Source organism: Caloenas nicobarica, chromosome Z, assembly GCF_036013445.1.
Source record: "Caloenas nicobarica isolate bCalNic1 chromosome Z, bCalNic1.hap1, whole genome shotgun sequence".
Taxonomy (NCBI): domain Eukaryota; kingdom Metazoa; phylum Chordata; class Aves; order Columbiformes; family Columbidae; genus Caloenas; species Caloenas nicobarica.
Window position 1 is genome coordinate 73,891,315 of NC_088284.1, and position 26,513 is coordinate 73,917,827.

Below are 26,513 nucleotides of genomic sequence, written 5' to 3' on the forward strand. Positions count from 1 at the left end.
CAAAAATTTAACTGGATTCTAGTGGATTCTGTGAAGGAGCATATCCTGACTGCAGAGGCTTTAACCTTACAGAAAGAGCATTTTAAGATATGACTAAACACAGGAAGCAATTACTCAATACCCAAGGCAGACTTATGAGGAAAATATCTGGAAAGGGAAATTCCAGGTACCAGATAAGATGACTGGAGACAAATGTATTTCACTATCACACTGATTTACTATCATCTGCTGGGACACGTTTATGGATAAACGCAAACCAGAGTGACATCTAAATGGGATTAAATTGGATCATTTCTCGTATTAAGGCAGAATTCTTGCTTGCTGGTACTCTACCAAGTACTTTGGTTCATCTCTCCTGTGATTACAAAGTCACTGTCACTTAAGCCTTACTTTGTCACTCTAAATGCAATCCCGTTTCAATGCACAAACTCTGCCTTTTATTTTGGAGGGTGAACCTGAGCAAAGCCAGAACGGATGCTTGCATTAAGTCAAATTATCACATAAGAAATACTTGTTATACCTTGTCAAAGACAGCATGGCTTTTCATTGCAAAAGACCAAAGCCACTACATGAAAATTTGTCCAGTCAATGTAGTCTGTTTGAAAAATACACATCAGTTCTGCTGTGGTGATTATTAGGATGGAGGATGAGAAAACAAACTCCCAGGAGTCCCAGCAGAAAGCAGAACAGATCAACAGGATCCTAAACGAACTCAAACGATCCTGTTTAATCTCAAATGTTGCTGAACTGACCAACAGAAAAATCTTTTAAGAAGGAAAAAAAAAAATAGGATGAAATTGCATCTTCAAACAACAAATGGAATAGCCACAAAAGCAAAGTGCAGCTGGAAATTCCCCTCTACCTTGCTTCACACTGACCTCCTGTGCAGAAAAGCAGTGGATAAATAACATTACTGCTGAAGATTCTTAAAGTACTGCTGTGGCCATACTAGGAAACATTCTTACAGCTACTGCTTTCAATCTTCTCGTGAAAACGCACAGTGTACTCATCTGTCTGGTCTCCTCTGTCTGTCTTGAGTTAAAACATAAGAGTAGATTCTAAACTAATGTAAATATGTATCATTGCCCTAAATTTAGAAAGACCAATGTCAAATGGCATGAAGTGAGAGCCTGGATAATTCCATAATTTCAAGGGAATTTCATGAAAATCTGGGGAAGAAAGTTGAATTCCACAGAATAGCTGGATGTCTGTCCAATTTTGAGTCTGTTTTGTTGTAGTAAAAATTAACATCTGGCAGCTTAAAGCCATGAGAAATAAATGGAGCAAGGTAATATTTAACAGAACTGGAAGGAGACATTTCATTTAGCCACAAAACATTCTGAAACATGCTGCATAATCCCACAATAATCATCTTATTCTTTTGCCAGTAACACACTGGTATACTGCAAACACGCAGAACTGCTGTTGAAGCACTATTTATCTGCCTCTCAGCAGATATTTACAATTGCTAGTCATCTGGAAATTCCACATTCACCTGCCTCTGTGTGCCTGAATGAACATCCCAGGTTACAGGAAAGAACTGGCCAACTGTACACATGGAAATAAAATACCTAGAATGGGTCAGAATTCAGAGGAATGCAAAACAAAATGGAACTTCTGGACATCTTCATTAGCCGAGAGCAAAATTGATTAAGCAATTTTACATAGCTGAAAGGTAAAGCCGGGAACCGGCTTGTACCGCCTCTACATTTTTGTTACATCAGGCTTTTTCCAATACAGTGGCACAGCTGATTTCTGCCCGTTATCTTGAAACATCTTCAACAAACTACTCCAATCCATTTTGCTCTCTTTTCACTTCTCCCAGGATGGCTGCAGGAGAGACTCTTACAGGAACTGTCATCAAAGTCAAGCTAAAACATTCCAGCCTAAAAGCTGCTTAGGAAATTCTGGGCCTGTGGAAATTGCCTACTATTAAGAACTGACATTATTTCTGTCATCCTTCCTCTGTTGCTCCCCACTACTATTAATATTTTTCATACTCCTGGGGGCAGAAACTGAACTTCCCCAACCTTGCTGCAAAATTCTGACTATATCTTCAGTTACTTCTTAAATGAATGGAAAAAACAGAACAAACTACATATATATATATATATATATATACACATACGTATATATTGCACATGTATAATGTATACAGTTTTCCACTAAGTGGTGACCCAACGAGGACACCAGGGAACATAAAACATTAACTGCAACTGAAATACATCAATTGTGCTGCCTCAAGGTGGGAAAACACCAATAAAAGGTCACTCTTCCTTATTCAGCTGTGAGGCTGCAGGAACAAAGGTAGTATTTCTAGGAAAAAATACACATAGACATTTGAGGAAAGGGAAGATGCGGAATAACAACTTCAGAGCAAGTCTCCCTTTTTTTGTGACCATAAAGGTACCATTTTTGTTAACCTCAAAGTGGAAATAGCTCCATAATAACCATACCACGAACACTGTCATGACCCTCTGCCTCCTCAGACCTCACCTCTGTCAGAGCCAAAAGAAACAAGCGTCTGAGCTGTCCATAGAGACATTTCTTCTGCTGCCAGGAACGGCAGCCGTGGAGGTGCTGTGGCAATTCTGACACTTGTTCCTTTCCGCTAGAACTCAGCTCTGAGATCACCAGCTGATTTCACAGTCTCCTCAGAGCGTCATCCAAAGGCACCACCTCTGTCCTTCCAAGCAACGCAACAGTTGGATTCTTTGGAGGCTTTTGTAACTTCCCAGCGATGCTGTCACTAGAACAGAAGTACTTCCATCTGTGCGAGAGATCGTGGGTCTGCCAGCTCAGGATGGACTCTGGCTGAACTCTGCTGAATAGGAAATGGCCCTGCAAAATAGTACAAGACCTGGGAAGCAAGAATGCTGATTGAGAACAGTTAAATCTGAGATCATATGCAGAAATAAGGAGCACACTGGGCCACATACCTGGCCTTGTATGTACAATTGATTGAGACTATAACCACCCAAACAAACAAAGAAGCCTGAATGGCTTCTGGCTGTCTCTATCAAAGACATCCCACCAAAAGATTTAAAGGACCCATCAGTGACACGTAGTAGAAAGTTTATTTTACAATAAAATGGTTTTGCATTTGACCCACCATCAAAATTACATTCATAAATGCTGGATTTTTACAGTAATCTGCACGTTATCTCACTATTACAGAAAAAAGTCAAAAAATAGTTTAACTTAAGCTTATATGGAATTGTTTATCCAGGGCTAGGAACTTCCTGTTTCCTCTACAGACAAAAACCTTTCAAAAATAACGCAGACAGTGGTATGTATCTAAACTAAACAGTTTCTCAATATAGCACATCTCAGTATGGCACCATGAATGGGTACACACCAGCAGTAAAAGCAGAGCAGCTTCAGTTGGCTTTACCCTACTTGGCCTGGGTGTGCAACACATATCAGAGGAAGCAGAACAAAAAACATTGGAGGAAAAACTAGAATTTCAGTGTTAACTGAAGGAACAGCAGTAACGGATCATTAGAAATGTCTCTAGAATTTCTCACACCATGAGGGTGTGATTACACCAATGTTGCAGTTAGTCTGGCAGAACGCTATGTATAAAATACAGAGCTGCTAGGTCATTCCATAAATTCGACTACAAGGATTACAAATCTGAGTAACAAATGCACCCCTACAGACACACACTTCTAACTCCAAAGCCCCAGTCAAAATGGGACCTGTTAGGAGTATCTTGTCCTATGAACTATTTTTGTAAATCTGCTGATCAGAAGTCTAAACATTTTGCAGTGAAACCCTTTCTAGCATAATGGCATATTTCCTTCTAATGAAATGTCAGCGAACAGGCCTTCATTAGCAGTACTCTTGACACATTTCACCGTACAAGCTTGTTTCTCTAACAGACGTAAGTAAGTACAGGCACTGTAATTTCATGTTGCTCTTTTGTCCGGTCCTACAATAGCTGTTCTCAGTAGAACTTTTAATAACCTTCTTCTATTCTAGCTACTTCTGAATTTCCTACTGTTTAAAACTTTTTACTTTCCCTAAAAAATAATTTTAAAAATATAACTGGAAAGCCTGAGAGCAATAGAGCAATATTTTTGAAAGACAGAGGCTGTAACAAAAGAACTGTTAACATTTGCACAATTCTCTGAGGAGGGCAAGGCTAAATTATTTCTCTATGCTTCCCACATTAAACTGAAACAGATGTAGATGGAAGGAAGATAAGTACACAACAGATGAAGCCAGGCTCACAGCCAGAGGTCAGGCTGCCAAGAGTAAGCAAGGAGGCGAAGAGGGAAACTTGCAGGACTGTAGCTGTCTTGGAGAACTTAAGATGGCAAGGAGTCCTGCCTGATGGCTTCTCTGTCACCGGTCTGTTCCTGGGTATTAATAAGCTGCACTGCTCTGCTACGCAGAGATGTCCAAATGAGTCAGTTAAATACACTATGTGGATATTTGGTGAAAAGAAACCTTGGTCTGAAAACATTAAGAAGAGACAAGCTAGGTAAGGAAGAGGCACACAGAAAAGAAACTACTTGATGAAGGTTACATGTAGACCTCCAACTTTCCGACTATACCCACTCACACGATGGACTTCATGTTCCTGGTCTTGCATAACGTACTGGAACTGGTTTAATAAAAGGTGGACGATTTTTTCTTTCAGAGGATGGCACCTCTGTCCCTTTAAATAATTTCCTGTCTCTCCAGCTCTCCCTTACTCACAAACAGCTGCTCATGAACTCCACAGGACCAGAGCTGCTGGAAAATGAACCGGAATGCAGAAGTATATACTGCTGTGCCAAACCCTGGCAACCTGTTCCATTGAGAAAGGGAATTACGAGCAGAATGTGTGAGAATGCATTCCACAGCAGAAAAAAATCAAGTACGAGTAACCCAGCATGAACAGTTGCTCTTTCACCAGCGAAGGAAAACATTACCAACTCTTAATCACTAATGTAGACAAAGGAGTTCTTACTCAGCTCTTAACTACTGAAAACTTAACTTGAAGGGCAGATTTAGTGAGCAGTGGAAATGCTGGGTAACAGAAATGGTATCTGCTCAGATTTGAAAAAAGCATCCCAGGTAGATGCAACAGCTAAAAACTCTCTCATGTAACTCTGACTGTAATTCCTCCCTGCTACCAACTATGAAGTCTGCTGTTACACTTTAAAATACCCTTTTTAAATACCAAAAAAGGAGTTACACCACCTAGAGAGACAGAACATCTAAAATTATAAAGCCAGCGGGAATCAGAAACATTTAAAATTCCAAGAAGGTGCGTAATATATTAAAAATGCTAAAACACAAAACATAACTTGGAAAAAATTACAAAAAACTCTTGTTCTTTATTTCAACAGTTAACAGAAAATGATTTTGCTAATATATCTCAAAGCAACTTCTGAGCAGGAGTGGAACTAAGACACTTGATTCTTTCTTACAGAAGAAAAATATTAACTGGGAGTATGCCATAGGAAATTGATTAATTGTACTTTATTGACTCTAACCAGATGTTACGCACCAGCTCATTAACCAGACAATGATTTAATGGCTTTATTCAGCTGTAATTATAGAACAGAAATTAACAAAACTGCACTTAACACAGATAGTTCCTTATTTCGATTAGTTTCACATGCCATTAAAACTACTCAGCTTTTTGGCAAAAAAACCCTGCCATTTTATAGATTGGTATATTATTTGCAATTACTGCTAATTGCTATGAGCAATGACTGCAGTATCTCTGGAACACATCTGTTGCTGACACTATTTAAATGTGACAATTTCATGGCTAACGATTCTGTACTTGTTACTGAAGTACCATTACCCATGACTGATTAAAGTCTTCAACGTTGATACTTCGGAAGTACAATAAGCACTTTATCTGATATAAGGGCTGGTGTGCATTTTCTCTCATAATGGGCCAGTTTCTTTGTCCTAAGGTACCTAAAGTAGCAGTTCATCCTCAGACAGTCTCAACTGAATCAGAGGATTATTCGTGTAATAAAGTACAATACAGACACTTATCATCAGGCATTCACGTGGCTGGACTAGCTGAAAGTTGGTGGCCAACACACAGGACACATGTTAATGTCTCTAACACAAACCTGTTTGTTAAGGAAGGTTTTCCTTTATATATTACGCCATCTGGAAACAAGGGGAGACAACAAACATCTCACTCCCAGTTACAAACACATTCCAGTTGCCCATGCTACAGTACATATGTGTCGTGCAGATACATCCATAACCAATAGATGTTGGCTTTGGTAAGAAAAGTGCATTTTCTCTATGCTGACTTCAGAGGATAACACATCAGAGAAGAGAGGCGTTTTCAGTCTCTATGAATGACGATGTAATCCCTGTTTGTGCCACGTCCATTGTAGCAGATAGATGTACAGCCTCGCAGGCTAAGGCTGCAGGCGGGGAGTGCACTGTGCTGTGGAGATAAGAGCTGTGGAAAGAAAAAATTCCAGTTAAAAAAAAAATACTTCAAAAACCAGTCAAGACTCAAGTGTGAACCTGACAGAAAACGTGCATCATACATGTGATGGAATAAATGACAGAGTTTCTAAAGTTTTTTGAAGACCTGAGGTGCTGGTACAAATTCTGAAGATTGCAGCCAGTGCAAGATGGGTAGGAAGCATTCCAATAGGGTCTGAGGACGACCTGACCTATGTAAACCTTGGCATTGACAACTCATGCCCAATACAGACCTTCAGAAAGCTGAAGTTCTGACACTGTCCTTATGCATCTGAATGGGCATCACATATTAAATGAAGCAAAGGATTAGAAGGAATGAAGACAGGTCAGTGTGTGACAAGGCACCTTAATAATAACAACTATGGGGTAATGCATTTTTAAAATGAAAAAAACCTGATAATATCTAAGGACATCAGCAGTCAGTCAGGCTGTGTGTTTTGTGAATCCAGTGTCAGGCTTTTACTAACTGAGGAACAGTTAAAGCTGCTGTCAGCAACCAAGCTAGTGGGAATTCACAATCTGTCCCACTACAGTAACATAATATTTGAGGAAGCAGACATGTGGCAAGCTGGTGAGCACTTGAATACAGTGGTTCTTTGTGACGGAAGCTGCAAAACAGGAAAGCTTACAGGGACCCCAAGAAATAATCTAACACCATTCACCCCACACCACGGCAGGATCAGCTGTAGCTGTGTAATTCCTGACAAAAGTTTAACCTGCTCTTGCAGACCACCCAGAAGCCATGGTTTTACAGCGTTCGCAGAAATCTGTTCCCATGCTTCCCTTTCCTACTGTTCGGAAGCACAGGGGTATACTGCCGGTGGATGGTCCATGTACCATGGGTACTATGGACAGGAGGAAGCTGGTCTTCCTATAATGGTGCTCTGTGTATTTGTATATCATGCTTCTTCACAGTTTCTTCTCTGCCAGGCTAAGGAACCTACCAGCAGATTAATCCTACTCGCAGTTGGATCAGCCAGGTCTCATGTCTCTCTTGTCAAGTTCCTCTGTCTCTTTTTCCTGATGAGCCACATCTTTCTTGGAGCACAGTGCCTAAAACAGCACCATGGCTTTACAACTGTACAGGGCAGAAGACTGATTTCGCGTTTTTTCGAATTACATTCTTACTCAGAAATGCATTAAGCTGATGATTATTTAAAACTAAAAGAGTATTTGTTATTAATGAACATTACAGCTATGTCTTGTGAGCACTGTGATGAGTCTTATCACAAATGACATCTGGGTTTTCCCTTCTCTGTCTCCTACTGGGATGGGGCAGCTTTAATTTCTGCCAAGGATTCTGTCTCACTCCTTTTAAAAGAAGACTGAAATGGAAGTTCAGGATCTAATCTCTACACTCATTCACAACTGGTTCATATTCACACATGATTCTTCCAGTACTGCCTATTATCTTAAACAGTTCTCCTATCACCATTATGCTAATTGATTTGACATAGTTTTAAAAAGTATTTATATCCCTCTGTCACATTTTCACCAGAGAAAATGAAATAATGGAGAAGCCTTTCACACTATGGCAGCCCAGGGATGCCCTTCCTCCTGCAACGAGCCCTCTGCCAGGAGTGCTAGTTCTGACACCAAGACAGTTATAGCCCCTTCTGCCTCAAACATCAAAGCTGACTATGACAACGCTTTTCAGAACAATCAAGACTGCAAGCTCAAGTTTACCACTGCATCCTATTGCCAAGGGAACCCTGAGATCCCTTTCTTTAATTACTTAAAGAAAGACACTGTGGAATCTTTAATTTGGAATTTAGATTGTAAGAACAGATTTGAAATTTAGACAACTACAAATGATCCTAATTTCTCCAGCCCTGTATAAGACTAGCTCCTTCTATTTCTGAATGCCAAATAAGCAGCTTAACAGATCAATGCTCAGCTTCACAGCCCCCAAGTTGGAGGTTCCCAACCATTCCAGGGACGTAAGTCACAAGACTATTCTTAGAGATAAACATATTAAACCAACAACAAAGACATATTTTAGTCTGATTTTACACATACATAGACATTCACAATTATTTAAAGGCACACTTTTTTTTACCTTTGAAAGGAGGACAGTTATAAAGTTACTGCCCCTGCATGATGGATCATGAAACAGAAAGAAATCAATTTCTTACGAAATTCTAACAGGTTTTTGTTGTGGCCTTTAGCTAAAGATCAACTGCTAGTGAAAAACAATCCTTCTAGACCTTTTGAATAAAGTTGGGAATTGGCTCCTCACCTAAGAAAAGTACATCAATGTTTCTGTTGAAAAGAATTCACTTTTAGAGTAGCACAGGATATAAACTTTGCTTATTTAGTTATCATTAAATCAAAACACCTTTGAACTAAATTCCTGGTGCTACCTACTGTCAGAATCCTTCATTAAGATGAGCCCCATACATTTCAGATGTTTTGCCAGTGATTGCATAGACATAGAGGGCATCAGTTCAAGCAATGGACAGCATTAATGGTCACTGAAGGAATTTTTGATAATAGTTTCTAACCACCTAAGAGGCCTAAACCAAGCAGGTTGGCAAAAAAAAAAAATCTGAAAAGACAAACACATAAGCTTTGTGCTGGAGGACTGCAAAACTGGAGTTAATAACGATACATACCGTGCTGCTGAGAACGACAGGAACAGTATAAGGCAGACAGCAGCAACTGACCCTAATCCAACAGCAGTCATATATTGCAGAGTGGGTGATAAATCTGAAATAAAATATCAAACAATTCAAACGAATGAACATCAAATAGTATAGCTTCAGTCTGGTGGCTGACCAATTAAGTCTGCTCAAAGCTAAAGTTCTGTAACAAAACTCAAATGCTGGACTTACTGCTCAGTTAAGTAGTAATGGAACTTACTATCTAGTAGTTACTGTCCAGTTGAGGAACATTAAGTGGTGTATATCTCAAAAATTTAATTATACTTCTCCATTCCAGAGTACTCTGCCTTTTTTTTTTTTTTTTTTAAATTCAGATACTCAATGTCAACATTTCTGCTGCTCACCACTGGCAATTTCAATCCAAATCATACGCCAAGGTCATCTCTGCTGCCAGAAAATCCTAGTGCTTTATTAAACGACTTGATGCATCTCCTTCAATTTTTTTATGATCTGGGCATGACTGCTCTTCCCCATTCTTTTTTTTTCTACCCCTGACCCCAGCAAGTGACAGACATAAGCCTGGCAATTACAGCCTTACCCAAGCCCATAATACTGAAACCCACCCAGGGACAGAACAGAAGGCTTACAGTGATTTGCTGTCAAACCCAGAATTACTGAGAACTACTGGTGAAGATAACCTGAGAAAATAGAAACTCAATTGCTTCCCACCACCTCCACTGCATCTTCAGCATTAGTCAAAGGTTACCTACATGGTGTTTCAAAAAGATGGACCCAGTTTCAAAGCAGTATATTGGGGTCCATATTTTTGAAATACCCTGTATTTCTTAGTGGATTTCTCACAGGCATCTAGGATGCAACATTCTGCAACTCTGCTTGCTGTCAAATATTGCAAGCACGAGTATTTAATGTTTTAGCAAAAGTTTTAACTTTTGTAAAAATGGCACTTATTCAGTAAAAATACTGTGTATGTCCATGATGAGAATCCAAGTGCCTGAACACCAGAAAAGCTACTTCTTTTACTTAAACTGAACCCTTTTTTGGCTCATCTGAATGCACAGGCACAAAGCTGGCTGGGCATTCACTCAAAACATCCTCGACAATTGATCTGAAGCACAAAAAATCATACAAAGTCATAAAAAGAACCTGGCCAGTTTACCATCTTTGCGTAATACTGCTTGATGAAGCACCACTCATATCTGTGCAGCACCCCTCACCTAGTAAACTTGCTGTCAGTCTGGCAAAATAAAGAATTTCAAACAGGGACTCTACAAGGAAAATCTGTTCAACCTACAAGAATGTTCAGTTTTGGTTAAAGTTATCCCTGTCCTTATAGCACTGTAACACCAGTTTCCATAAGCAAATTATGCATCTGTAGGCCAGATGAGAGCCTTCCATAGAAGTGACAGAACTGTCTTCCCTATAAATTGTAGAGTATATTTGGTGAAACATCCTCAAAATTCCTTTTACTTATTTGTGACAGAAGGAAGTGTGCTTTTAACAGCTTTCTACCACTTTTTATGGCAATGATTTATCATGCAATGCGTAGCTTTGTCTAGACAGCATGTGAAACAGGCCAATTTACTTTAGATTCAATTTACAGATTTGCCTTCCACACAAGTTGAATTAAGAAACACTCCTCAATGGATTCAGTGAGCCAAAAATACTCTTAGCCTCTCCAGCTGCAGAAGTACATCAGGTCACAGATGCCTTTTGGCTGGAAGTTCATTCAATATGAAGGCAAACAGATTTACAACAGAAAGCCAAAGGCCTGACCTGTCCTATTCCCGTCTTCCAATGCCCATTCTTTCAATCCCAAGACCAAAATCCGCCAAATATGTAAGACAGTCTCTGATGATGCTCTGTAAGCTCATAAATGACAAATTCAGAAGAGGACAGTTTTCTGTCTTTCCAGAGTTATTTTACAGCTCTTGCCTGTACAGTTCTAGCAATGGAGCCCTCATATCTAGGGAATCCTTGATACTAAGCCAAGCATCCACAACCACAAACTGCCCAAATTAGTTATTCTAAGTAAATGAAACATGTCACAAGAGTAAACAACAAAACGCAACCTAGAAATAAACATACAGCTGTCACCAGAAGATCAGTAATAGCAACAGTCACACGAGGTTTTGTGAACAGTAGAGGAGATGCACCTCAGGTGCTCCAGGCACCACATGATTTATTATCATTCCAAAGTATTGCTTCCAGAGTGACTGCATTTTCTAACACCAATTTGTGAGTATTTCAACTCAAAGGCAGAATTTAGAGTTTGTAGGGGACTCCAGTGGTTCTACTTTGTCAGGAGAAACTAATGTTTGCATTTTGCAAAGAGAGAGTGAACAGAGTACTTTCTATCATGGTGGAAAGGATGGAAACTTAATGTCTAGTGGATTCCAAACTCCTCTGAGGTAAACTCATTCACAGGCAACATTTTATAGTCAAAAAGAAAAACAAGGATAAAACCATCCTGAGAAATTAATTGGCTTTTACAGTTATGGCAGTATACTTCTAAGAAACTGTACTACCAAGCACAAAAATTAGTCGTTTTTGCATAGCATCTCTTATTTTCTTTAGTTCATAAAAGGACTTAATTCTCCAAGGACCAAACATACCAAAATAAATCATGTGGCTTCTAAAACCTAGAATTTTTTTTTGTTTACAAAAATATCTTTGTATCAATACGGAACTATCTTAAAACAGACCTCTAAAATTTCACATCAGTGCTACAGACCCTTTGTACACAAAAATTGCTGTAAAGATTTAGAAGTGATGCATAGAAAGAGCAATACTGAAAATGAGGGATAAACCAGAGAATCCGCTTTAGAATGGATTACTGAATCAATTAGAATGGAATACCAAATGGAAACAGCCACAGCAATTATTAATTCATGCTGCCAAGCAAAGCCACGAAACTTCTGTTGTCTCATTGAAGGAAAAACTGACTTACTTTTAATTTGTGCCCAAACAGCACAGGACTGTGTTCTCACCTGAAAAAGAAAATATAAAAATCACTGTTTCTCATAAGAGAAATTTATTAACACTATCACCCTTTGCAAGAGCAGCCATCCACAACATAATGTATTTTATTACTACTGGAAATGGAGTTTGTTATTTCCCTGGTAGCAGCCTCTGGCTTGTCTGAAAAGATTATAAAATATAAAGATAAGATTTGAAACAGAGCTTTGACGAAAGTTGGGCTCTAGTCTTTTAGATCATCACTCTTCCTTTCTTTCTACAACCTAGGCACACAAGTAACGTGAAAGGATCTTTGAAGCTGCTTGGATAAGAATTCAGAATTTATTAAATGCTAAGATAAGGGTGAATATGATGTATTAACTCTATCTCCATTTAGAACACATGTTAAAATATGGTACTTAATGGCATTTTTTTCAAACATTAGATGGAGGGTTTCTTCAGTTATGACAACTTGCTTGGTGATTTTTAACAATTTGTATTGAATACTTATAGTAGTTAACGTTCACAATAGTTGAATAAAAGTTTATCAGCAATATCTTTGCATTTGTTTAACAAGTTTGTGGGTTTTTCACAGTAAGCTTTGGCCACTGCAGAGCTTTTCCTCTCCAGCACTTCGCACTCATACATAGACAAGAAGTTCTATTCTAAGTTCTATTGTCTATTGTATAATTACTGAGAAGTCTATTTTTGTACTGCTTCTATGCGTACTTTCCTCCTAAATGACTTTCACAGACATTCATAGAATACATACACATATATTTTTCATGTTTTGGCAAAATGTGTATTATGTTCCTCTGGATAACATGTTTCCATAAGATTGAAGGCTACATTTTGAGGCATTTGCACAAAAGGACAAAGGCAGATTTATAAGCTTAATCTTACTTTTGTGTGTCTGCATGCTGAATTGTGGAATCTCAGTGTTTCTTAAACTAATTTTTTATAAGATGTTTTTGGTTATTTAAAAAGACAAAACACTGACAAAGAAAATCCTCTTAGGAGAGGGAGAAAAAGGAACAAGGGGTGGATATAAAAACTCAACCAAATGCCAAATTCTGGAGGCAAGGTTGTGAGTGCCATCATCTTGAAATAGCTACCTCTGTGGCATGCTGCAGTTTGCAGGAAATCAGTCATCTCCTGCATATCTGAGAAGTTACAGAGGTCCCAGGAATCTCAGCATCGCACTGATCTGCACCTTGTACTAAATCATAAATCCCTTCCTCTGATGAATTAGCACCTTCCCAGAAAGTTATCAGTGAAATTACTCCTCCAAATACTTGAATGTCCATAGATCTCAAAGTCCATATTTCAACCTGGATATTCACAGGTAGCTAAAGTGGAGATAGAAACCCCTTCCACAGCCACATACTTAAAAAGAGTTCTGGAGAAAAGAGAAAAAGTTTTTGCCATGCATATACACATTTCTCATCTGATTTTTTATTAGGCTAATTTTAACATACTCTTCTCACAATCAGGGTCATTTTGATTCCAATTTTTCAAAAAGCTTACAGCATTTTTCCTGAGAAGACTGTGTGTCATTTTCAACTTTCACAGGCCTGCTCTTACTCCTGTTGCATGCATAAATTGTTTGATCCAAAAAAGCTGATGCTGACACTAAACAAAATGTATGCTAAATAAATTAATCTCAAATAAGTTTAGCTAAAGAAATTGATGTCAAATAAGTTTAAACTCCTAACATTTCTTGTTTAGTTCTTGTCCTTCAGTATGAGCCTTGGTTCTCTGCTCAGCATGGAATCCACAAAGTAATAATTGGAGATTAAAATAGGTACCAGATGGGTCTGAGTTATTTAATTAGCAGTATCCCTCATGGAGCAGGACACCTCCAAGGGTGGACAATTTGTTCCACTTCAGTAAGGTTTTCATGATAATGACAGTAAATTCTTGTTTGTTCCCAAATCCTCCCTTGGTCTCCATTATCCCCATAGTCCAACTGCCAAATTCAGTAATATGGAAAATGGTAATTTCCATTATCTCCAACTTCCTAACTGCTTTCCTTCTACATCCTCAACGATCTCCTCAGATCAGCCTTTTAACACATGTGAACATCCTGTACAAATTAAATACGCGTTTTAAATCCTCTACCTTGAAAAATAAACTGAAAATAAAAAAACCACACAGCAGACACCTTTCTTAGGTCCTCCAAATCTGAGACGGGGATTAATGTACATGTTTTCAGTGAAACGGGACAGCTTACTTGTCTCAACTGTGTCCACACAATTGTATCCGATTGCCCACCCTCACCACAAAAAAAAAAAAAGTCAGTTCTACTGAGGAATAATGGCAATAAAAAGTCACAACCAAGCCATGATTTTGCAGCATGTATTGTAGAAATCACACCATTCTCAGCATGAAGGGGTCTGGAGCCAGAAGAGGCTCTGAAGGATGACAGAACATAAAAGTACAATAAAGGCAAGATGAGTTAGGAGGTTATGACCTATATTTCTAATGTGTCTGTATTCAAGTGGAAATGTGTTCACAAGTAAAATACACTACGGAAATGCTGATTTCACATGTGTTAATAATTGAGGGCCAATTAAAGAGCAGTTTGGTTTTTTTTTTAAAGTAGACTTTTAAGTATTAACTCTTGAATACAAATTCAGTTACCTAAGTAATCAGATTTTCGGAAATTCTCAGAACTCAACAACCCTCAACTTATAGATCAGAATTTCTTTAACTTCTTAGTACCAACAATGACACAAAATACAAGGGCATGATAATTGAAGATAAACCAGTAGTTCTGAGCCACATGTCTAAGTCCTATTTCAAAGAATAGCTGGGAACCAAAGCTGTTTGGTATTTGCAATCCTTACAATTATTTATAAATGTTGTATGTAACTTTGTGTACTTCGTCAAGTAATGAAAGTCACACAGAAAAGTGTATACCAAGAAGCTGATGCATTTTAAATGGAAGGAAGCAAAGAGTGACTTCTGCAAATAACAGTAATAATATTCCATTAAATCAGTGGCCTAGAAAAGATATCTGGCAATGCTGGAGATGAAACATCAGGAAATAATTTATATGAAACAGAAAGAATAATGTAATCTAGAAGCAGTTTAACAAAGAGCTGTCAGAGATGCATAAGCAATCTGCACTGTTCTGAGCAAGAAAAGCCTCAGCACAAGTAACAATAGGAAATGTTCCTCAGTATCAGGAAATATTGAAGGGAAAGAGCTAGGGAAACCAGTGCATAAAGCCCAAGTATACATAAACTGAGCCCAAGGATGTATTTCGGAGTGCCTGAAGAGGCTAAACTTGTATACATTTGACTGATTAACAATCCTGCTCCACAGAGTAAATTTCTCTAAAATTTACAGTTGTCCAAATTCCAGGATATTTTGGGCTAACTTAACATTATTTATGAACTGAATGCTTTCAAATGTCATTTCCCTACTTATTCACTCACACAATTAAAAATTTATGACAACAGACTTGTATCAGGATCAGAAAACACCTTATCTGTGCTATAAAAGCTTCTTACACTATTGTTAAAGTAGATATCACAGAAAACATACACTGCACAGACCAGCAGATACCAGTAACAGCTATTACATGTACTTGTTTTACTTCACTCACTTTGGACTGAAGCAGAGTTACATTTCTTAATAGAAGTTGTTTTCACTTACTGAGATTTGGGTGTAGGCTTCCAAGATTGTAGAGAATTATTTACAAGTGACTCACAGATGACTTTTTGCATGCCTCCCTACTTTGTGCTCTATACATAAAGCGCAAAACTCTATTTTATTTTTTTGCGGTGGCAGGGTGAGGCGCTGTTTAAGCGTGTTTTAATTTAGTATAGGTTGCTTTGTTCTGTTTCTATTTTTGACATTCAGGAACTGTATGCACATGAAAAATCTACCACCTGGCCCACATGAGAAAAACTTCCCACTGCTGAGACTTATGTTATAAAAAATTACAAGCTGTTGACCCCTGAGATAGATAATGGCTAGAAAACTACTGGCATAACGACATAATGGGAGGCGAAACACTGGAGCACTAAACAGGTGAGATGTATTTTTGTTTCTAATTAAAATACGTATTTACTTTAAAATTACAAAAAATAATGCTAGTGATATGCTTTTTTTCCAGAAGGCCTTCCCAAGAGAGCTGGAGTTGAGATTCATTGCTACTTGGAAGGTAAGACACACAATAAAATGTATTTTTCCTTGTCATTTGGAGAACCAGAATACTTCGCTATAAAACATTAAATTAAAAAATGGCGGAGTTTTTCATTGCTAAGGAGCAATTTTCATATTCTCATACTAATCTCTTTCATTAACTTCTGGCTCAATAAAGACACTCTCAGTTACTGAGGACAGTGATGGCGCTTCATTTTCAGTTTTTCCAGTGTTTGCCTTCTGGCATCCTAAGTTGCTCCAACATTACAATGACACAAATATCTGTGAAGAATTAGAAGAGTTATTTAAAGAGCTTCAGACCTAATCTAATTCTGTCAACTAACAGATCCTTACAACATCATAAAAAATTTAACACAAGGTGAACATTTTCCTCTTTTTTCCCCAGCAACATTTCATTTGACAGGTATAAAGAAAAGGTTTTAAAACATCCATTACCTTATTCCACTCACTTATTATTCTCAAAACAACACAATACTCTTCTCCCAGCTTTAAAGGAGCATTATAAAACTTCCCATAGTAACGTCTGTCTCCAAGAGCAATTGACAGGTTATCAGCAACATCCTTCGCCCGAAATTCAGCTGCCACATATCCTTTAGCGTCAGTGGTGTTACTAAAGAAAGTTGCAGCACCAAAGGAGTCACAAATAAAAGTGCTTTGCAAACCCAGAGGAAGCACAATGACTTGATAACGACTAGAGTGAAACAAAAAAAAGTAAATATTAGCCTTCATTTCAATGTACTATGCATCAGACATTCATTAGTTCACATTGTCTTTTCTACTTGTAACCTCTTAACTGCTTTTTATTCTCAATGTCCAATATGAACTCATCTTACACTAAAATATTTGTGTGTTCCACTGCATTTTGAAACACAAGCACTGCATGCACAGCTTAGAGCCGATTGTTCTCATTAAATGGACACTAACTTCACATGTTCATTCATGTTGCTCAGAAGAGCAAACTGAGTTATTGCAGGCTAGTTCTTGCTCCTCTCATCTAACACTTAAGTTCACCTGTGAAACTACATCATTGGTCTCTAAAAACAATTCATAGTTTCCCAGAAACAAGATGTTTCTCTTTAAAGAAGGAGACGACAGAATTTGTAAACAATTAATCAAATCTGTCTTCAGACCTCTCAAATCAATTTTTAGTCTACGGTATCCAGCCACAGAAAGAGTAATTACTCGTGCTGTTACACAACTCAATTCCTGAAACATTACTAGCTTTCAAATATTTTCTGCTTTAGTGCAATGTTGAGTTACAATTACCTTTTCCTTCTATCACGAACAGCACTTAGTAAGATGTAAATCCTTTTTCTCTAGAAACACATTTTGGTAGTAATACACTTAATATGAAAACACTACTTCAGAATATGCATAAATACAAACATGGTTCACACTGCCTCTGGCTCTTATTTAAAAAAAATGTACTGCCTGCATGAGTTTGTTGGAAAAGAAAAATTACATGCTTAGAGCTGTGCTTGGATCTATCAATAACAACCTACTGTGGCTTCACTGTGAACAAAGGAAAAAATAAAAAAGAAAAAAAAAATAAAACCAGCAGCGAAAACTCAGAATTATCCAAAACAGAATTTTGTTCCAGAAAGTAGGGAAGAGTCTGAAGCCAAATATTGCTCCGCTAAGGGACAAGAAACTGGGAGTTACAGCTTAAGTTTTCTTTAATCTCTAACAAAAATAATCTAACCCCCAGAAAAAATTCCAGTATATAAGTAGCATAAATCTGCAGAATCTTTCTTGAAAGGGTGAAGAGTGCACAGAGACAAACCTGATCGGTCCATTTCGATCTTCTGCTTTCCGAAGTCTGAGCAAGGGTGAAGAACCTTTTACTGCCACAAATTCTACATCTGGGAAAGGGGGATCTAAAAGGTAAACAAATACCAGTGCTTCAGAGAGGTTTCAGAAATATTTCAGGCATGAGGGTTCCTAGCTATTTTTTTCCCCAAAACTTCTTCTGTCAACTGAGCCTCAAATTCCTGACTTTTACAGTCTGCAGGCAATATAGTCTGGTCAAGAAAAACTAAAATAAAACAAATAAGAGCATGATGGTATGGCAACCCCAACTCGAACCCCTGTATTGGAGTTTATCTGCCAGCTTGGGAAAACAGATATGCCCCAAAATGATGACAGACCGCAAAGAAACAAGACAGGAATGATTTGTTGGAAGAAGCAGTACTGTTTATTACACTAACTGAAATGGTCAAGAAGAAAAAGATGAAACTGTGATCACACAGCCCACTGCAAGAAATAAAATAGTATGAATAAAGGAGAATTAACGCCAAAAACACTTTCAAGAAGGCAACTTCCTTAGTTACTGCTCACAGTCTGCTAGCAATATCCACCCCTTAAACTGGATTTAAATATGGGTACACAGCTCTAATTTGTTTTAGTGAGAATTTGCATCAACACCAAAACTGAACAAACACTTCTGCCTCTAATTTCAATTGCAATGACAGCAGCTGCACGCTGACAGAGACCAGTGCTTTGGTAATGGAAATTACTACTACCAGCCTGGAAGAAAAAAAACAAAAAGAACTTCAGTGTGTACAACCGAGGGGGCAGAGTGCAAAGCACAGATACTACCTACCCCAGAAGTCCGAAAGAACTAGCAGAGATATTTACAGGTACGGCTGTTTGGAGACTGGTCTACCAAGCTCCTGATGTGATATCTGCAGTAGCAAATGCAGTGCTCATATACAGAAAACCAAGGCTAGAGAGCACCGTTAGAAAGAATAAGTGCCATGGAGACAAACCAAACAAAATCGATGCCAATTTGCCGCAGTTAGGTCGCATCAGGTATTGCTTGCTGAGATGCACGTATTTTTAAAACAGCTGGAATACAGACAGCTGCACATATATGTTGAAACATAGGAAATCATTAGTTCAGCAGGAGAAAATGAGGCTTGGTAGAAAAACTCTGAAGTGGGCAAATAACTGGTAAATAACTGGTAAATAGGGAGCTAGCAAAATACAGCATGCTGGAAGCAGAAGTACCAGGGTGCAGGAAGGTTATTAGAGGAGTTCCTCCAAGACCAAACAATTTAAGTACTAAGTCTGGCATTTTGTTAACAATCATCGTGCAAAATCCAGGTGTGTACAGATGAATTTTGCTGCTCAGTGTTAGTGTACAATAAAAGAAGTATGGAGACATTACACAAGAAGAACTGAATCACCTTTGTAGCTGTTATTTTGCAGAACCAGGATGAACCCACCACTAGAAAATACAAGGTGATACACCTGGGGCTACTAACAAGATTTGTTTGCTATATATTGTAAGCTCCTTTGAGTAGTTGGAAGAGTATATTAGTACATCTCAAAATGAGTGTTAGTCACCAAAATCATAACAGAGAACAAAAACAAACCAAAAAGGCTGCGAAACAAGATTTCTGTAACTCTAGAATAGTACCACTAGAGGTACAGAAGGCCCAAGAGTGATCATTTCAGTGTCTAAAGTTCCAGTCACCAGTCCAGCAGAGCTAAGTGAAATCAGTGCACGGGATGACTAAAAGAAAGATCCAAACAAAGCAGAAATTGTCTTATATCAGGGATCCAAAAACTTGTCTTTTTAGCCTATGAAAAATAAATTTGAAAGCCAACATGATCTCTGCTTTAAACCATGAAACATGGAAAAGGAACAACTTAAGCACGGTATGCCTGAAATAAAGACAAGAGGCCATACAAGCATCCCTAGCATGAAAAACTCCACCTTGACCTTGGCAAAAATCATCCTCCAGTGAACCTCCTGAAAGCTTACCTAGCCAAATGAATTGCTCTGGTAGTTCCCCTCACCAGGTCCTCTTCAAAATCAGGCTATGAGTGAACTACCAGTGAAGAAACCAGCCATGAATGCTTAGGATTGAAATAAGACTTGTATCTAGCAAATCCTTAATGTTCTGCAGTGGCTTCCCTCTGTCAGAGGCAGGGTAGTTTCTCAGTTTGGTTTGGTTGGTTTTTTTACTCTTCACTAGTAGAACAGACTAACATATCTGTAGCAGCACCAGGAATACACAGAAGAACATAGCAAGAAATGCAAGCACATTCAGAGATAGTCCCACTCAAAGCACTCCACTGTCATAGCAGTGCTATGTTACTAACACTTGGACATTTCATACTGAGGCTCATTTTCTGCAATAAGAATCCATGCGCTCAGTCTCCCTCTGAACTCAAGGTCAGGCTGCAGGAAAGAAGCGCAGGCCAGGAGGTGCCTATGATTGCAAACAGCACATGGCTCAACGCTGGAGCAAACGCTTGCTCAGTGTTATACTGTAATCACGCGCTTCAGAAAAAGCTATCACATTGGGATCACTTCACTATTACTTATCATGACAGCATTTCGCAATGGAACAGCTACATTTATTTCTTTAATCCTGGAAATATGCTGTTTACTTCTTGTTTTAAAGCCCTGGTTTTTGCCAATAACCAAGGACCACACACGCAAACTGTCGCAATACAAGGAACATGACCCTTTTATGATATTCTCCAGTAGTGATAACTGGAATATTTAAAGCCTTTCTTGTTGTCTCATCCTTTGTAAAGCTCTGGAGCTGTAACTCTGGGACAACACTGTGCTACTTACCTTTGCACATATAATGCTGGCAAGAAAGGTTCCAAGTTTCCTATACACAGACGAGTCAAAAATGAATGCACAAATCCATTTCTGTCCCACCCTGTATATGGATATGCACAAAACCTGTTAAACTGAATGATTTCTGCCTTACTAAAAAAAAACTTTAGCTTGGTGCCAGCATAGCCCTCTCTGCAGCACCCTTTCATCATTTTGTGCTAATGATAAAGCTTTAAAAATAGAATAATGGAATTGAACCTCAAAGTCCAAAACCAGATGGTAACTTTTCCCAAGTTCAGGGAAGTCAAATAGAAGATTTCTCTTAAGGCCAAGTTCTAATTGATATAACCCTTTCCTGAAATAATGTGATTTGTGTGATCTTCATTTCCTGCAAACAATGGTTACTTGAGGGCTTTATGTCCAAAAATTTTATTACTTCATTTTAAAACAAGGAAGTCATAAACACTGCTGTATTTTTTTTTTTAAGGCAGAGGTATTGATGCAATCGAAAAGCTTTTTTTTACCATTTGTATTACTGTCTGAAGAGTAATTAAGTTTACATATTACAGATTAATTGCTTTAACAAAAACTAAGAATAAATTTTTAACTTGGAGAAAGACATTACTTTAAAAAGGGAGAGAAGGAAGAATGTTAAATAAGTCAAGAACACATCTACAGAAAATAATTATTTAAATCTTTAAAGATTGTATCTTAAAAATGGAAATACTAGCAGAGTGTACGTGTGACATTTTCATGTATAAATTCATAGCAAAAAGAGCTTACAATCTATCTTCCTCCCCATTTTAGCCTATACTTGTATTGTTTTTTTCTAGTTTGCATTTCATCTATTTTACTTAATGCTAATTACACTAACCTGTTGAGGAAAACAAAAAGGCTGATGCACATACATCACTATAACTACTTAAAGCTGAAGCAATATGAAAGAACTCCCAGTTCACACAGACAGAAAAGACTGAAAAAGCAAATAACTTTGTTCAGCATGTAGAGCAGTGGCTATAAACTATGCCACATCTATCAAGTGTTTTGTAAACAGATTAACAGATGTGATCAGAATGATCATGACTTCACAAATATTTATGAAAAAATTCTTTATATGAAGGAGGCCAGAAAAATAACAGAGAGGTGGAGTTCACATAAAATTAAATATCATGCATTTGAATAGTCTCTACATGAAAATTAAAAGTGGGTGCATGAACATGTGTATGAAAGTCTTTACAGGATTCTCAGCTAATTTCCTACCTACTTTAAAAAAAAAAAAATCATGTTCAGGTTTAAAATCACTCCCCTTTCCCCACTAGACAAATCAGAAACTCCCTTCTTTGCAATACTTGTGCTCTGAGGCTGCACACTGTAATGGACTGTCCCTCTGCAGGTACATGACGTGCTGTCAGAGCACCACATCTCCAACAGCCTTTCATTTCCTCACTAAGAAGTAGATTTAGTTTTTTGCTCTTTTTCTCAGACCTTAAAGCAGTCCCTTTATGAAAAAATCAGTGTAAACCTTTTCCATCATACAATAGAGAAGAACGACGTGTCTTTTGTGTGTGTGTCTACATCCATGGGTGGGATCACAAACAGATCTGTAATGTCATACATTTTTCACATACTGAGACAAAAGTGCAGAGCTCTACAAGATTATACTCATTATGTGATGGAACTAATTCTTCTAATTCAAGTCACATTCTAGACTCCCTGCTTATGAGTCTACTTTCTGACTTACGTGTTCATACAAAGAGAGAGATGATACACACTCAAGAGTATGTGGCCTGCAGGGATACCCTGGACTAAACCAAAAAGAACAGCTGCTAAGAAACATGGGAACTATTACAACAGTCTGAGGTACACAGGCTCGAGGTCAAAGCTACCCAAACCCACTGGAAATTGCATGTACAAGTATGTAAGAAATGGCAGCATGTGGAACCAGTAAGCATAGAACCAACTCAAAATACACCTTGATTCTAAGCTAAAAATTGAGAGTAGGAAGAGTAATCAGAAATCATCATTGAATCTAATATGAACTATTTTACAAGAAGGAAATGTAATCCAGTAATTCAGTCACAAAAGATCTGTTTCTAGTGTGGAGAAAAATTTCTGTCTTATGATGTCTTAGGTCACAATGTTCTGCTCCAAACTAAAAAATGCTAGGCAGCCACTGTAAATAAGTAGGCATTCATGAAGTTCCCAAGGACCACAATTTTGTCACATCCATTATACAGAATCTATGCCAAAGCAGAACTTGCAAAGAGATTCAAATATCAACAGTATTTTTATGCACCTCAACTGAAGAAATTACTCTGATTTATGACACTAGAAGCAAAACCAAAAGCATTAGCTCTTTATTATTCTGTTTTTCAAACACTTTTAAGTGGTTACAAAATTCAGCCTTCTTAAATTCATATGTGAAAACAGATAATGAAATTAACTATACTTTGCCTAAGCATGCCTTAATAAATGATCTTCAAAAAGGGAAAGAAACAGAGCCATGTTTACAACAGAAATAATGAATGAGAAAGTATACCCGCAAGAGACTCTTTCCTTATAAACAGATATGAACGCCCTTCTTGCTTAAAAGACAATGTTGCTACCATATTTTTACAACTGTAATATAATTACTGCCTAATCATTTTTCATAATTGACTCAAGTTCCTATCTCAAATAGACATGTGCTGAGAGCATGTCTGAAATAAGCTAAGACGACACAAAAGACCTTGCAATATGTCTGTTACTGGAAGTATGAAAGGAGCAGAATTTCAATCATCCACGAAGCATGTACTAGACTTTATTTACCATCCACAAGATGACAGGCAAAATCAAGTTTGTGCTCACCACAGAACTATTTTTAAAGGATGCTACTTGCCAGGGAGAAAAGCAGGCTTCTAAATCCTAAGTTTTAGGGTTTTTTTCTTTAGAAATACTATGAATATAATATATCCTCATTCAGGAGATATATAGATACTCAGAATATAGAAGTAGCTTTCGTAACAAGCATTTACAAATCTTCCTCTTTGAAAAAAGACCCAGCCTTATCTCCAGGATTTACATGCTTATTGTATTCTGAAACAGTCTTTAAGAATTTACATGGATGACTAATCTGTTGTCAGGAAATTAAGTCTGTTACGCAGTACTCATCCAACCATCTGGGACACGTCTCTTCACAGTACTTGAAACTCGACTGTTAAGATTTCCCTAACTCAAAATGCAGGAGGCATGTGCAAGTCAAGGAGATACAACATCTGAACTTGCCCATAACTGGGCAAATAGACCAACTGACTGTACATTTGTTAAAGGGTGCGATATGAAACCTTAGACAACAAATGAGGCCACCTCCAGTACATTAACAGTAAAACACTTTTGTAAGTCTCAGATTCCTTAAAGCCTCTGTGATTAAGCCATATCTCACATTTCTACAGTACCATTTAGCCAGAAAACGACCGGAGCGAGAAAACACTTTTCAGACTTAAGCTGGCAGATAAAACAGAGATCATTTCAACCACCAAACCACAACTGTATGGTTTAACGACATACATGATTACAAAATAACTGGACAAATTAAGAAGCAAATTATACATCCACTCTAAAATTATAAATAGTTTTTATATAAATTAAGTTGCTTGTACAGATAATGCAATTCCTGAAACATAAGGCACAGAAGTCAAAGAGACACTCTCAGAAGAATTATTTCAAATGTATCTTTTTCGTCTTGGATAAGCTGAAATAGCAACAAATATAATATCTTATTTAGATTATCATTATTTAGTGAGCTTTGGAGCGTGATCACTCTTGGCTTTTTAATTTTCACTCAATTTCAACTGCAAGAAGACCTACTTTTTTTTTTGCTTCCATTAAAAAAAAACCCAAACAACAAACCACAACACAATATAGAGTGTTTGCATGGCAGATTTTAGTTCAAGATTCCTAATGACAGAGCAACACATACCTTTTATTTCTCATTGAAAAGATTAACTACCAGATATAAAATGGCTTGTGTTACAGAATCTTTTTTCACAATGGAAATGACCTAACTTTTACACGAAGACCTTTTCCAGGGCATTTGTTAAGCACTAACTCAGCAGAGAGGGAAACACACCAGCTGCCAAGGCACAAATACCACTTCACATAGCACCTGCTGCAAAGTGTTCTCTAGAGCTCAGCTGAGTAAGTGACCTGACGCAATCCTGCAGACTTTAGGAAATATCACAGGATGATAGAGTAAGGAGCTATGGCTTTACTCTGGATATGTATTCAAAAATTACTTCAGTCAACCAAATTCTGAGACAGCTTATTAGTTTTTACAAAGCTACATGTACTCACGGTGGCTAATTTCAAGTGAAAGCTAGGAAACTCCTGGAAAGGAATTATGAAATGATTGCTGTCATTTAACATAAATCCAGGTAATTGTGTTTCCTAAAGATGCTGTTTAGGGTATAAGATATGTTTTGCCTTTGTGAAGCTTAAAACCCCTAGATTTACTGTTAAAAATACTGTAATACTATCAATTTCAAAACCACCAGAAATCCCCAGTTCTTCATAAGCAGTTAGAAGAGAACCGGTTCCATCTAGTGGCTGAACAGTTACAGACACTCAGAGAGCTTTCACATTTCTTACCTATTCCAATTTGTGGCCCCAACGGGAAGAGTGATACCAGCACCAAACGCTGCACTTCACAGCGTAACACTAATAACCTAATACAGAAAGTCTGACAGTACAGGGATGGTGCAAGACTGCTCTGAACAAAAAATGGGCTAAAAAAATGACAGATTTTTTTTTATCATAGCGTTTTAGTGCGATACAAATATCTTGCTAAACAGAGAAGCCAAGACTCTCCTTACAGAACCTTATTTGCTCAAATGCCTTTTATATTTTGCACTCCACCAATGAGACATGAAGGTGTCTGTCTGAGGTACTTGCAGGACCCTCTTTGGGTCCTTGCAGACTTTACTGATATATGTTGTCACAAATACTCATACAAAGTACAGTTGTGCTATACTCCACTTCACAGTGGGAACTTGTACTGAAAAAGTGACTTAGCTTCTAACTGGGCAGGGAATTTAACCCAGCTTCCCTAGACACCAGTCTCATGTCTAGCTCATCAAATTATTTTTTCCCTGATGCACCAAAATGACACTTCAAAACACAGCACACCCATTTCTCTCCCCCTTCTGCTGCTGAACTGTCGATTCTATGAGATCTTTGAAAATAAACAATGAAAAATTTTGAGCATGCAAAGAGAAACTCTGACAACCCAGCATACAGCACTGAGATCCACAATGTTGTTTCACTTCAGCTTCTTGCCCCCAACAGGTGCTTTTGTAAATACATAAAATAAACAGCAGGACCCACCTGTGATTTGTGTTGTCATGGAAACGAGCAGTGAAAAATTCAGTGCTACCATGGAAATATTAACAGAGTAATTGGTGCCTGGCTGCAAATCAAAACAAACTTCTGGAGCCTGCTTGTGTGTGGTAAGGTTGAAGGTCATTTCATGAGAGAACTCCTTCTGATACCAACGCTGGCCTTGTACATGAAACTGTAACGAAACAATCATGGCATGGAAATGGAAATGTTTTAATATTATCACTTGCATTCAGTCATGTCATGCTCTAAATTAGAAGAAACAGCAGAAGAAACCATCGCTGCACACAGAGTGCCAAAAATGTTGGCACTGACAGTTAACTCACATTCAAATGCTTCCAAAATTT

The 26,513-nt window shown here is 37.9% G+C and overlaps 1 protein-coding gene across 1 annotated transcript in view; it reads right to left on the reverse strand.

The window, feature by feature from the left end:
• Window positions 1-5,444: 5,444 nt before the first annotated feature.
• SUSD1 (sushi domain containing 1) overlaps window positions 5,445-26,513 on the reverse strand; it is a 43,548-nt gene continuing 22,479 nt past the window's right edge. Inside the window, exons 11-16 of the mRNA XM_065656700.1 lie at window positions 26,155-26,341; window positions 17,998-18,091; window positions 16,650-16,905; window positions 12,031-12,070; window positions 9,075-9,168; window positions 5,445-6,430 (exon numbers count right to left, since the gene is read on the reverse strand). Coding sequence (XP_065512772.1) covers window positions 6,292-6,430; window positions 9,075-9,168; window positions 12,031-12,070; window positions 16,650-16,905; window positions 17,998-18,091; window positions 26,155-26,341 — 810 coding nt within the window. The 3' untranslated portion in view covers window positions 5,445-6,291. The remainder of the gene's footprint in view (window positions 6,431-9,074; window positions 9,169-12,030; window positions 12,071-16,649; window positions 16,906-17,997; window positions 18,092-26,154; window positions 26,342-26,513) is intronic.